The sequence below is a fragment of the Choloepus didactylus genome, chromosome 15, assembly GCF_015220235.1.
Source record: "Choloepus didactylus isolate mChoDid1 chromosome 15, mChoDid1.pri, whole genome shotgun sequence".
NCBI classification, from domain to species: domain Eukaryota; kingdom Metazoa; phylum Chordata; class Mammalia; order Pilosa; family Megalonychidae; genus Choloepus; species Choloepus didactylus.
In genome coordinates this window covers 46467549-46482597 of record NC_051321.1, presented here as the reverse complement: position 1 = coordinate 46482597, position 15049 = coordinate 46467549, and the positions used below count along the sequence as shown (strand labels likewise).

The following is a 15049-nucleotide window of genomic DNA, read 5'->3' as shown; positions in this document are numbered from 1 at the left end:
TATTGGATTTGGGTCTTATACCTTTTGCAGGACATATTTGGAAGGGGTATATTGTCCACATTTGAGTCAGCCTTCAAGGACGGTTCACCTTGTATCCGGTGTTCATGCATTGCATGGGTCTTTCCGCAGACGGAGTTATCAACCTGAGCATTCCCATCGTACTGCCTGTGTCTGTGGATGACAAGAAGTGGTTGGAAGGGTGCAGCGAGTTTGCCCTGGAACACGGTGGACAGAGGGTGGCTATCTTACAAAACCCTGAATTCTACGAACATAGAAAAGAGGAACGTTGTTCCCGTGTGTGGGGGACAACATGTGCAAAACACCCTCATATCAAAGTAAGTTGTAAACTCTTTTGGAAGGGCTTTCTTGATCCATTTCAGCTTATGACAAAAATAATTATTTTTAATTCCTTTGCCAAGGACTTGAGAAACTGGCTTTCGGAAAAAGATTTTGTAGGCTTTGTCTCAGGAGATTTTTTTTTAGAAAGGGACAAAGAACTCATCTAAACAATCTCGAGTCCTTGATTCTGTGGTAGCTGGCCCCCTCAGCTAAATAGGAGACGGGTAGATAATTTAGTCCAGTATCATGTGTACAGGGCCCAAATCATAATTTTGACTTAGCTACAGTGGAAATAGCTATGCACAGAGCTGTAAGCCAGAGCTTGCAACCCTGTCCATCTTGAAAATGCACCAGGAAAGTCAGTTTCTTCTTACAGAATGGGTCTAACCAACCACTGCAAAGAGAACTCAGAATTCATGCACCATGCTCAGTGAGGGAGTCAATAACATTCTTTCTTAAATAAAAATGTCCACCAGTAATGGCAGAATTTCCGGAGGGAATAAACTGGATCTTCTTCAGTTGATACTGTTAAGATTGGAAAAAGAGTTCATCTGATTTGGATCATTTAGGGTCTGTCCTACCTAAAGGCCAAATAGATTAAAATGCCCGTATTCCTTCACGACTTCTAATTGTTGTTGGTGATTGGGGGAGAGGGGCGGGGGAAGATATGATGGAATTGCTGGGAGTGGTTCATTTCCCATAAAGAAAAATATGTGAAATTGAATGCAAAAATCATCCTTCATCCGAAATTAGATTGATAAGATTGGGAAGGTGAGGCATGGAATAAAGAAGGCATATACTATTAATTTCACTTGTCAAATTCCCCAGATGGAGTAACTAACTTTCAGAAAGTTCATGGGAATAGAGAACAGTTTGTGGCCTAGAAAACTAAAAAGTTGCATGATCAGAGAAGGCATGTCCTCTCTCTGGGCCTCAGTTTCTTCATTTATAAAAAGATGCCAGACTCCAAATAACTCTTCCAGGCCCATGACCCTGCAAAATGGGTGTTTGCGTAAACCCACTGGAATCTGTCGGGCACAGTTAATTTTTTCCAGTTGTGAAATGTTTCAAGATAGGAAGGGCCTTTTCAAGGCCCCTGTTGGCAGCCTCAGGGACCCTCATTATCTGAATGTACGAGGCCAATGGACAAGCAAAGCCACGTTTTTCAACTTATTGAACACAACTAACCACCCTGTAGATAATCAGCTTTAATCCTACCGCACATCCAGATCCAAGTTATCTGAACAGTTTTTCTCGAAGAGGTTCTCAGACAGTCCTTGAAATTGCTGGACCCTGACCATGAGCTGTCTGAGGAAAACTGTGCTCTGGGCCTAAATGATGCCTCTGTTTCAGTCCTTTCTTGGTAGTAATTAAACATGAAGATTTTATCTTCCCTTCACCCAGGGACCCAAAGAAAAGCAATCTTTCATTATACAACCTCAAATATGAAATACTTGTACTCTTTAGGTCTAACATCCACAAACACATGACTAGCACACAGATACACACAAAGTCTGGGGATGCTTTTAAGGGATTATTTCTTTTAATCTTTCCTACAATGTGTGTTGGCAGTTAGAGTTCGGCACTTTTTAGAAGCCAGTGAGAGTGGTGGTGTGATTTGTGGCATTGACAGTATCGTCAGTGACTCTGTACCATTTGATCATTAGAGGAAATCTGTAAACATTTCCAGTGAGTTAATGGTAAGAAATGGACCATGGATAACTGGAAAGAGAAGGCCAATCCCTGTGTATATAGTATACTTGCATTGTTGGATGTGCATATACCAGATGCACAACATATAGGTTTTATTGAAAACTGGAACTTTTTATTGTACTTCTAATTTTAGCAACCTGGAAGCTCACAATATTCCTTAAAAGTGTTTTTTTAGAACCCCACACCTTCCAAAATAAACATGGGCCTTCTTGTATTTTCATGTGGCACTGGAAATTATATTTACATGGAAAATGGTCAGAGAAATGAAGGAAATGGTCTACTTCTCTTACATGGCCCCTCACTGAAGTCAGCCCTGACTTTCCATTCAAGACATCCCAGCCCTCTCTCAAGTCACTAATGTGGAACCATGTGACATGGTCTCAGAGGAAATCATGGGGAGGAGCAGGTGAAGCTTGTAAAAATCATGCATGGAGGACCTCTGTTGCCTTTCATCAATGGCTCTAAAAGCTTTTCCAAACAATAGTTATTTCTCACAATACTCTTGTTAGTCATTACTCCCATTTTACAGATGCAGAAAGCAAGATGACAGAGTATGACTTCTCAGTGAAGAAGGATAGGAGTGAGAGTTTCCATGTCCCTTAGCTTTGCAATGAAACCATATGGTCAGAGCAGCTGAATCACCTGGGAAGCATTTAAACATTTTTGATGACTGGATCCCTCTTCCATAGATTTTGACTTAATTGGTTTGGGATTGGGTCTGGGCATTCAGATTTTTAAAGCTCCCCAGTGATTCTAATGTGAAGCTAATGTTGAGAACCACTGTGTTAGATGATTACTTGGAGCTGCTTCCTGTATGGCCTTGATAAATCCAGTGAGCACCTCAAACTCAACATGCCTAACCTCTCCCCACACCAGTTTCTCCTCCTGTGCCCTCCAGCTTGGTGAACAGCCCCACCATCCCAGTGGCTGCTGTCTGAAACCTGGATGTCATTCTTACTTCTTTCTTCTGCCTTGTTCACCAAGTTCTGACAATTCTACCTCCTCACTATTTCTTGAATGTGTTCACTTTTTTGCTCCAACTTGTCCTGGGCCAAGCCATTTCCCCCCTTCCCTGTCTCAAGCCTTACTCCCCTCCAATTTGTTCTCCATTCCACAGCCAGAGTGATCTGTACAGATCTGACTTCATCTTACTTCTTAGCCTCTCGCCACCCCCACCCAACATATTCTCTCCTTCAGTCATTCTGAGCTGTTCATTGTATCATGCTCTCTCTTGTTTTTGCATATCCTAGTCCCTCAACCTAGGACACTGTGCCTTCCATCCTTGCCTCCTTACCTTATTTACTACTTTTCCTCCATCAAGAAATCATCCCTGTCTCCCATACTATCCCTTCTTTGTACTCAGGAACACTTTGTACTTGTGCTATCTTCACACCTATTGGTAATCATTTATTCTTCAGCCAAACCAATTAGACTGCTAACCCATGAGATCAAAGACCACACCCATCTTCTTTACCATCAAATCCCCAGTGGTAAGCCCAGGGCCTGCCAAATCATAAATGCTCATTGAGTGGAGGATGGGTGAAAGAACCCCCACAAGGTAATGCTGAATGTCAGCATGGAGACCCCCGATGAGAGGCAGTGAGTGCAATGGGAAGAGCTTGGCTTGGAGGAGATAGCTGTGTGCACTTGACCTCTGCCACTTCGCTCTATAAGTCTGCCTTCTCATCTGAAAATGAGGCATTAAGTCCACATGATGGCCAAGGCTCCTTACAACCCCCAAATTCTGTGACTTGATAGATATTAAGTATATTTTCCACTTGTAATCACAATGATGGTTTTTCTTCTTCTTGATTCTGTTCTCCAAACTCTTTCATCATGACCTTTTCTTGAATCCACCATTTCTTAATTTCCTTCTTTTTTCCTTTCTCATCTCTCCTTCATTCTGGCACATGCACCTTCCCACTCACAACTGCATCTCTCCTCTCAATTTGCACATTCCTTCTCTCCAGGTTGTTTCTTTCAAGGCTTCCTTTTTTTGCCCTCTCTGAACCTATTTGCCATAGCTTTCTCAGTCTTCATCTTGGTATTTTAGCTCAAGTCCTGCCATCTGTGACTCTAAGCCTAATTCCCCTCTCTTTCCTCATTAGACTCCCTCAAAGCTTGTTCCTTGCTCCTTGTTCCTCTGGGTGTGTCTAGTTCTACAAACTCCTTAGTTGTGGCTTCTCTTGCCTTTGGAAGGAGGGGGGGACTTATAGGCCACAAAGCCCTGGGACAATATGCAGGGCCACTAGACCTCCCTTCCAGATAGCTGGACCACAGCCCTCGACAGTGGGACTATGTTGGGGAGAGAGATGCCCTGCATCCCTCCCTATCCCAGAAATGCCCAATGGATGGTTCCAGCATTGCTCTTCATTTTTAGGCTGAATGGTGAATGAAGTTGGTTAAATGCTACCTTCATCAAATAGGGTAGACTCCTAGCATCCAGAATGTGTTACTGTACTCCCAGGGGCTTGGAGTCTTAGTCTTTAGAAATTTTACCTGTAATCTAATTCTACACGATAAAGAGAAAGCAGAGGTTCAGGTAGGGGCATTTGACAATATTCTTGTTCAGTGATTTGCCTGAGCACAAAGCTTAGAAATGGAGCCATGGAAACGCAAATAAGTCCCTTGCACAGTCACCTTCTCTGTACTCCGAGGTTCCTCAACCTTGGCACTATTCACATTTTGAGTTCAATGATTCTTCGTTGGAATTGGTGTGGGGGGAAGGGGTCAACATGTAGACTGTAGAATGTTTAGCAGCATCCCTATCTTTACCCACTAGATGCTAATAGCACCATTCCCACCCACCCCCAGTCCTGACAGTCAAAAATATCTTGATATTGTCAAATGTCCCCATTAAAGGTAAAACTGCCCCCATTGGGAACCACTACTCTATCCCAATCCCCTCATTCCCTGAATCCCTTTGCAATGCAAGGCATTGGAAACCCAAGAATCTGTGACAGGCATGTGAATCAGGGGTATGCCATCACCACCTCTGTGTTCCAATTGGGTGTTTTAAGTCAATTGGTTTTCTCTCATACTCTCTCTTACTCCCTCTTCTATAGATATTTCATGTGGCCACATTGTCCTTGACAAAAAGGTAGTTATGGAACTTGGTTGGGGAGGGTTATGAAACTGTCACATATTTGACTGAGGAGTAAGACTTTCTGAAATGTCAGTGTCAGTGACTCAGGAGAGATTCTTGCTCTAAGTTAACTATTAATTGATTATACTCCAATATCATATGGAACATATTTAAGTTTACAGAAAAAAATAGATGTTCTCACACTTTTATTTTTCATTAATTAGATCATTCTTCACATCAGACTCACCCTTACATTTGTGGGGCCCAGGGCAAGAATTCAAAGGCAGGCACACATGCCATGTTTAAAAGTTACATATCCTACCTAACAGACTGTTAAATATGTTCTGTCCTCCTATTTTGACAAATGTACCTTGATAATCCGGAAGGCCAGGTTCAAATTTAGAATTCTTGGTTCTGCGGAATATTGTAGCATGGGAAGAGCTGGCCCTTGGCTACAGCCAACTCCTCCTTCTCTTGTTATGCTTGCCTCTCCCTGTGCCATGAAGGGCCTTGCGGGCCTGTATGTGGGCACCCCAACCTGCATCTCTATGCTCTGTCCACAGCTCCAGCAAACTCCCCCAACTTGGCCAGCCCTCAGAATTAGGGGTGAACTGATTGTGTGGTCTGCCCCAGCAAGACAGGCTTGGAGATGAAGTTCTCCCAGGTCCTAGAAGCCAGATCAGGGCTGTAGGCAGGGAAATCCAGAGTCCTGAGTATCTGGAGCATGGGTAAGAAAGTGGATGAAGACTCCAGTGGGACTGCCCACCAAGGGTCTCCTTGACCTGACAGGAAGGACACAACCACAGAGGGCCAAAGTTGGGCCCTCTAAAGTATGGGAGACTACACTTCCTAAAGACCTGAGTGCTCTGGTTCTCAACCCCCTTTCCTGAAGTCATTCTTTCAACTGAGCCTGGGTATTAGAAAAGTGAGGGTGTTATTAAGTGTAACCTGAGTGAAAACACAGGGAGTGAAAATAGGGTTTTAGCAAGTCTGTGCTTAGTCTTGGATGTGGATGTGGCTACGTTTTGTTGCTCTTTGGACGTTTCCTTTTGTTTTAAAATTGGGGATAAGAGGAGGATGCTTCTTTTGAAAGTTTCCACAGAAATTGTGCTAAGAAACTGGTAGAAAACAACTTGTCTGATTCTTTTTCCAGGGTCTCTATTTTGAGTCTTATTGAAAATAAGATAACCTGTGTTAGGAAGTGCTAGCGGCAGTTCTCAAATTGTGGTTTACAAATCCTGAGGTTACTGAGACTTTTCCAGGACCTCTGCAAGCTAACTATGTTCATAATACTAAGACATTGTTTGCCTTACTCTAGTGACATTTCACTGGTGGTACAAAAGCATGGTAGGATAAAACTGCTGTCATCTTAACACCACTTAAGATAGTAGTAACTAACAATACTGGTAGTCATCGTATTCTTCACCACTGCACTGGCAGTAAAAACAATGCTAGTTTCACTTAAGAATGTTCCTGCTGAAACAGTAAAAATGGTATTAGATCTTGAACCTTGAGACCATGTCTTTTTAATATTCTGGGTAACAAAATGGGAGGTACACATTAAAGTACTTCTACACACCTATGTACAATGGATGCCTCGAGGAAAAGCACTTCCGCAATTGTTTGAGCTATGAGTGGAATTAGCCTTTTCTTTTTTCCATGGAACACTTTTTATTTGAAAGAATAACAGCTAAACTAGGATTATTAAAGTTTGGGCATTTGGCAGATATTTTTCAAAATGAACAAAGTGAACCCATCACTTCAAGGAAAAGAACTGAGAGTACTGATTGCCAATAACATTTGAGCTTTCAAGCAAGAAAATTTTTTTATACAGTAAAATATTTATTTAATAAAAATAATTTTTATACTCTATACAGAATTGAATACAGAGTACAACAAATCATTTTCATTGCTTTGCAAAACTGCAGACAGAAACAATTTGCAAATTAGGTTAAGCAGTCTACAAATACAGCCACACACCAAGATATGAATTTCTTGTCGTAAATAAGTAAAGGTTCGAGTTGTGTGTCACAAACTTCAAATTAAATTACAGGAAATGTAGCTTTGATAATGTGAGCAATTTGATTGTATCGCAATTTTATTTTTAAAAAAGATTAAATACAATCACTCGAACTCTACTTTTCTACTTGTTTCTGAGAAAACAATTCCCTATTAGCAAAAACAAAACAAAGGGAAAAAAATAGAAAAAAATATAAAATTGAAGGCAGTTATTTTGACATCACTTCACCTGCCCTTCCTTAGCTAGTGTTCCTTTTCTGTCCCTTAATCAGAGGAAGGTAAATGGAAAATGACCTATTATTATCACCATTCATTTGCTTCTAGGACTCCTGCTTCAATCAAATGAATATGTTAATTTGGAATCTTGACACCATTATTAAAACTGTTGAGTCATCCTAAAAATGTTAACACCCAGTTAAAAAGCACCAGGAATAAGTATCCATTGAAATAACAAATAGGCTCAGTTTCTGAAAAAGGCCTTGGAATAATACACCTCCTAATGACATCCTTACTTTGAATAAGGCGGGCAAAATAATATAAAAGTGATAAATGAGGATGAAGTTATTAAACATTTTTTTTCCATCTTATTTTGGAACTAAAAGGGAATGCAAAATGGGCTACTTGTATCCTTAGCCCCTAAACTAACTTTTCATCGTGGAATTAATAGTCCTTAATATTGAAGAATTAAAGACAAGCGCTGTACCTACCATACATTTTCTGATTAGGTCTCCTCATTTAGATTCTTAGCAGCTAGTGGCCAGGCAGAAACTGTCTGAATCAGTGGTTTGGAGTTCTGGAGGCCTGGGAGCGCCACACAGCACCCAGGAAAGAGCGGGATAATGAGTCTCAGAAGCTGCAACAGAAACTGAGTGAACTGCTCCAGTGGCAGGGACTGGCACCCACCGGCCACCCTTAGGCTTGTCTCAGTTATGGTCCATGGCTGACTTGGCAAAGAGAGGAGAGTGCAGGTGCCTTCCTGGGAAGCAGCGGGGCATGGTCAAGTCCCAAGTGAGGCTTCTGATTGGCAAGTTTGGACTGCTAGGCTCCAGCCCTCAATCATGGTTCTAGCCTGCCAGGAGAACGGCCTCTGGTGGCTATTGTTTCAACACTGCCTGAAGGAGGTTGAAAACATACACCCCTCTGCTGCGGGAAAGGTTTGCAGAGGTGCACCATCCATTGGGCAGGCCAGGAAAGTGCACCTTTGGGGAGCTAAAGGGGGTAAAAAAAGAGGCTTTTTTTGTGTGTGTCTTTCCTGTTCTCCTTCCTAGGGACCTTTGGAACTGGTCCCTAGCCCAGTTTTGACCAGTTAAACTTGGGTATTTCTAAAGATCTAGAATAAGTCTAACCAAAAGTGAAAGAGCTGTAACACAAAGCCAGTCAACAATAAAACCCTAGGCAAGAAAGAGGAACTGAATATCAGCGTAAACTCATCAAAATAATCAGCTGCCTGGACGTCAGCAAACAATGACAAGCCATATTAATAAAGAGGACGATATGGACCTCTTGAAGGAATAAATTAAAACTTCAGATGAGGCACAGCATTTGGAACTAATCAATGATATTCAAACAAATCTCCTAAATCAATTCGAGGAGATGAAGGAAAATATGGCTAAAGAGATAAAGGATATTAGGAAGACATTGGGTGAACATAAAGAATTCTAAAGCATACAGAGAAAAAATAACAGAACTTATGGAAATGAAAGACAGAATAGATGAGATTAAAAATACAGTAGAGGCATACAACAGCAGATTTGAACAGGCAGAGGAAAGAATCAGTGAGTTAGAAGACAGAGCATCTGAAATGGAACAGATAAAAGAACAGATAGAGAAAATAGTAGTAAAAATTGAGCAGGGTCTCGGGGAATTGAATGACAGAACAAAGCACACATATGCATCATGGGTGTCCCAGAAGGAGAAGGAAAAGGGGCAGAAAGAATATGTGAGGAAATAACGGCCGAAAACTTCCCAACTCTTAGGAAAGTCAGTATATCCATGTCCAAGAAGCACAATGTACTCCAAATAAAATAAATCCAAATAGACCTACTCTAAGACATATGACTCAGAATGTCAAATGTCAAGGATAAAGAGAATCCTGGAAGCAGCTACAGAAAAGTCTCATCACTTACAAGAGACACTCAATAATACTTAAGTGCCAGTGTCTCATCAGAAACCATGGAGGCGAGAAGGCAGTGGTATGAAGGCAAAACTGTCCTTCAGAATTGCGGGTGAGTTTAAAATATCCACATATAAACAGAAACTGAGAGAGTTCATTAACAAGACACCTGCCCTACAAGGAATACTAAAGGGAGTTCTGCAGGCTGAAAGGAAAAGACAGGAGAGAGAGGCTTGGAGGAGAGTATACAAATCAATATTAGTAAGGGTAACTAAAAGGGTGAAAAGAGAGACAAAAATAAGATATGACATATGAAAGCCAAAGGATAAAATGGCTGAAATAAATACTGCCTTTACAGTAACAGCATTGAATGTGAATGTTAATGGATTAAACTCCCCAATCAAAAGACACAGACTGGCAAAATGGATGCAAATTTAAGACATCTATATGCTGTCTACAAGAGACTGGCCTTAGACCCAAGGATACAAATAAGCTGAAAGTGAAAAGTTGGAAGAAGATATTCCACACAAACAGTAACCAAAAAAAGCTGGGGGAGCTATAATAATATCGGACAAAATAGACTTTAAATGGAAAACTGTTATAGGAAAAAAAGAGGGACATTATATATTAATAAAAGGGGCAATCCACCAAGAAGAAAAAACAATTATAAATATTTATGCACCTAACCAGGGTGCCCCAAAATGCATGAGGCAAACACTGGCAAAACTGAAGGGAGAAATATATGTATCAACAATAGTTGGAGACGTCAACACACCACTCTCATCAACAGATAACACATCTAGACAGAGGATCAATAAGGAAACAGGGAACTTGAATAATATTAATAAATGAATTTAACTAGACCTAACAGACATATATAGAACATTGCACCCCAAACAGCAGAATATATATTCTTTTCAAATGCTCATGGATCATTCTCCAGGATAAACCATATTTTGGGTCACAAAACAAGTCTTAATACATTTTAAAAGACTGACATTATAAAAGCTTTCTCTGATCATAATGGAATGAAGCTGAAAATCAGTAATAGCCACAGAACTGGAAAATTCACAAACATGGTGCTTAAAAAACATGCTCTTCAACAATCAGTGGATCAAAGAAGAAATTGCAAGAGACATTAGTAAATATCTTGAGATAAATGAAAATGAGAACACAACATATCAAACCTTATGGGATGCAGCAAAGGCAGTGCTGAGAGGGAAATTTATAGCCCTAAACCATCTACATTAAAAAGGAGAAAGGAGCTAAAATGAAAGACCTAACTGAACACCTGGAGAAAATAGAGAAAAAACAGCAAACTAATTCCAAAGCAAGCAGAAGGAAAGAAATAACAAAAATTAGAGTGGAAATAAATGATATAGAGAACAAAAAAATCAATAGAATCAACAAAACCAAAAGCTCTTTGAGTACAGCAATAAAATTGACAAACCCTTAGACTGAGAAAGAAAAAAAGAAGATGCAAATTAAAAAAAAAAGGGGGGGCACATAACCACTGACCCCAGTGAAATAAAAAAGACCCCTAAGAGGATAATATGAACAACTGTACACCAACAAATTAGACAACTGAGATGACATGAGGAAATAATGGCTGAATAATGAGGAAATAATTTTCTAGAAACACAGAAACTACCTACACTGACTTAAGAAGAAATAGAAGACTGCAGAGTGAGGATCTAAGATGGCAGCATAGAGAGGAGTGGAAGCTAAGTAGTCCCCCTGGAACTAAAAAAAAACAGAAACAACTAGTAAATAATCTGGAATAACTGCAGGGGGACAGACGTGACCGTCCACTCATCATACACCAACCTAAATTGGGAGAAATGCCTAAGATCACAGCATAAAATCTGTAAGTAAGAACTGCGGATCCAAATTGGGAGACCCTCCCCCACAGCCCGAGCTACAAAGCCTCATGGTGCCAGAGAGAGGCTTTCTCCCAGCAAGCAAATATAGCTCAGCTGAACTACAGCTGGGAGTTTAATTAGTGAGTGGGAACTGCTCACTACGAGGTACGAATCCCCAACAAGTAGACAGAGGCTCTGGGAGATGACTGACCTTGGAGAGCTGGAGGGTTGCCTCGGACTAGCTCTGTTCCTTTTTCGACTCAGTGGAGAAAGACTCAGCCATTTTCAGTTCCCAGTTCTGTGACCCAGACGGGTGTGGCACAGGCAGAGAGAGACCATTGAAATGCTAATGACCTCCCCCTAAGGCGTCTATCTTCTCTAAGAGGAAAGGGGTGGGGCCCAGCTCTACTACTTGCCTTTTATTCAGAACTTACACCAGTGAAGAATTATAGGCTAATCTTTGCATCAGGCAGAGAGCGCCCCTGCATGGCCCAGCGGCCCAGGGCTTCCCTTGAGGGACGACGCGCACTAGTGACGTAGCACAGCCTTCCCTCAGCAGAGGTCCTGGAAGATCACAGCTGAGAAGGGGGGCCCGCTCGGAAAACCCAAGAACGCTACGTCAATGCTGGTGGTTTGTGGGTCAGCGACAGAGAAAATCTGGGGCAAAACTGAAAGGAAGGCTTAGACTCTTCCAACAGCCTTGGATCTCCGGGAACACCTGGGAGGTTTGAATATTAAAGCAGCCCTGCCTCCCTGACCACCCAGACACATGCACCACCTTCAGGGCGATGGCTCCAACAACAAACCCAAACTGAGTTCACCAACTGAACCCCACAAAAAATCATTTCCCCACACACCATAGAGACAGAATTGGGGAGAACTCACTTGAGGGGTATAGGTGACTCACAGACGCCATCTGCTGGTTTAGTTGGAGAAAGTGTATGCCGCTATCTTGTATTTCTGAAAAATTAGATTGGTATTTTTTTTTTTTTTTACAACTTGAAAGAACCCTATCAAGCAAAGCAAATGCCAAGAGGCCAAAAACAACAGAAAATCTTAATGCATATGATAAAACGAGATGATATGGAGAACCCAATCCCAAACACCCAAATCAAAATATCAGAAGAGACATAGTACTTGGCACAATTATTCAAACAATCACAGTTGAGGAATGAAAACATGGCACAGGATAGAAAAGACATGAAGAAGACCATGGAACAGGATAAAAGGGACATAAAGAAGACCCTAGAAGAGCATAAAGAAGAAATTCAAAGATTAAATTAAAAAAAATAGAAGATCTTATGGAAATAAAAGAAATTGTTGGCCAAATTAAAAAGATTCTGGATACTCATAATACAAGATTAGAGGAAGCTGAACAACGACTCAGTGTCCTAGAGGTCCACAGAACAGATAATGAAAGAACAAAAGAAAGAATGGAGAAAAAAATTGAAAAAATCAAAATGGATCTCAGGGATATGATAGATAAAATAAAACATCCAAATTTAAGACTCATTGGTGTCCCAGAAGGGCAAGTGAAGGGTAAAGGTCTAGAAAGAGTATTCAAAGAAATTGTTGGGGAAAACTTCCCAAACCTTCTACACAATATAAATACACAAAGCATAAATGCCCAGCAAACTCCAAATAGAATACATCCAAATAAACCCACTCCAAGACATAATCTGATCAGACTTTCAAATAATGAAGAGAAGGAGCAAGTTCTGAAAGCAGCAAGAGAAAAACAATTCACCACATACAAAGGAAACAACATAAGACAAAGTTGTGACTACTCAGCGGCCACCATGGAGGCGAGGAGGCAGTGGCATGACATATTTAAAACTCTGAGAGAGAAAAATTTCCAACCAAGAATACTTTATCCAGCAAAACTCTCCTTCAAATTTGAGGGAGAGCTTAAATTTTTCACAAACAAATGCTGAGAGAGTTTGCCAATAAAAGACCTGCCCTACTTCATATACTAAACGGAGCCCTACCGACAGAGAAACAAAGGAGAAAGAGATATAGAGAATTTTAACAGACATATATAGAACCTTATATCCCAAATCACCAGGACACTCATTTTTCTCTAGTGATCATGGACCTTTCTCCAGAATGGACCATATGCTGGGACATAAAACAAGCCTCAATAAATTAAAAAAAAAAAACAAAAAACTGACCATATTCAAAGCACAATCTCTGACCACAATGGAATACAAATAGAAGTCAATAATTTTTGAATTGTAACTCCACTATTTACTTCCTACATGATATAAAATACACAAACTCTAATGACAAATCAGTGGTTTTGAACTCAATGTAAAATATGTTATTTTTGACAAGAACTACATAAAGGTGGGGGAATGGAGGAGTATAGTACATAGTTTATGCGTCCAATTGAAATTAAGTTGGTATCAAAGAAAAACAAGAGTGTTACAGATTTAAGAGTTTAATTTTAAGCCCCACAGTAAACACAAAGAAATTATCAGAGAATATGACCATAGAGATGAAAAATAGAGTATGGATTAAGAGAAATGGGGGAAGGGGCAATGGGGAGTTAAGAAATGAGTGTAGGGTTGCTGTTTGAGGTGAAGGGAAATTTCTAGTAATGGATGGTGGGAAGGTGATAGCATTACAACATTCTAAATGTGATTAATCCCACTAATGGAAGGCTAGGGAGGGGGTAGAATGGGAAGATTTAGGCTGTATATATGTTTCCACAATTGAGGGGAAAAAAAATTCTAAATAGATGACAGCTGAATGCCAAGGATGACCCTGGATGGGATCTGAGGATGGAGGACAGGAGGCTCAAAGGGACACATTTGAAACATAAGGAAAAGGAAATACAGAATGTAAGCTTTGTATCATTGTTGAATCTCTTGTACTTCTTAGCTGCACTTAATGGGATTGCATAAAAGAATGTTCTTGTTCGTGGGAATTGTATATGTGAATTATAGTGTTTGTTCAAGGATGTGTGCAGCTAGCTCTCATATGTTCAGAAGACAGAGCAATAGATGATGGATGACATGGAGAGAGGGAGGGAGGGGGGGGAAGAAATAGCGGTGTGACAACATGTTAAAGTTAGTGGATTGAGGTATTGGGGGGGGTCAGGGAATGCTGGAGTTCTGTGTATGGGGTTTGTATTGTTTTTGCAACTGTTCCTATAACTTTGAATTTATTTCAAAATAAAATGTAAAAAAAAAAAAAAAGAAGAAGAAATAGAAGGCCTCAACAAACCAATCACAAGCAAAGAGATTGAGTCAGTCATCAAAAACCTCCCAAAAAAGAAAAGCCCAGAGCCACATGGCTTCATAGGTGAATTTTACCAACCATTCCAAGGAGAATTAATATCAATCATACTCATACTCTTCCAAAAAATTGAAGAGGAGGGAACACTACCTAACTCATTTTATGAAGCCGACATTACCCTAATACCAGAGCCAGATAAAGACATTACAAGGAAAAAAAAAAAAATTACAGACCAATCTCTAATGACTATATATGCAAAAATCCTCAACAAAATACTTGCAAATTGAATCCAACTGCACATTAAAAGAATTATACACCATGACCAAGTGGGTTTTATCCCTGGTATGCAAGGGTGGTTCAACATACTGATCATACTGATCAATGGAATCAAATTGAGAGTTCAGAAACATCTTCACATCTATAGTCAGCTGATTTTTGACAAGGCTGCCAACTGGGACAGAAGAGTCTCTTCAACAAACAGTGCTAGGAAAACTGGATATCCATATCCAAAAGAAAGAAAGTAGATCTCTTCTTTACAACTTCTACAAAAATTAACTCAAAATGGATCAAAGACATAAATATGAGAGCCAGGACCATAAAACTCCTAGAAAACATAGGGAAGCATCTTAAAGACTTTGTGGTAGGTGGTGGTTTCTTAGACTTTGCACCCAGAGCACA

The 15049-nt window shown here is 40.4% G+C and overlaps 1 protein-coding gene across 4 annotated transcripts in view; it reads left to right on the top strand.

The window, feature by feature from the left end:
• The window catches only part of PAPSS2 (3'-phosphoadenosine 5'-phosphosulfate synthase 2), a 111149-nt gene that overhangs the window by 88662 nt on the left and 7438 nt on the right, over window positions 1-15049 (top strand). For all 4 annotated transcript variants that reach the window (XM_037804291.1, XM_037804290.1, XM_037804292.1 and 1 more), the window contains one exon: window positions 130-335. In XM_037804291.1, the coding sequence (XP_037660219.1) occupies window positions 130-335 (206 nt within the window). The remainder of the gene's footprint in view (window positions 1-129; window positions 336-15049) is intronic.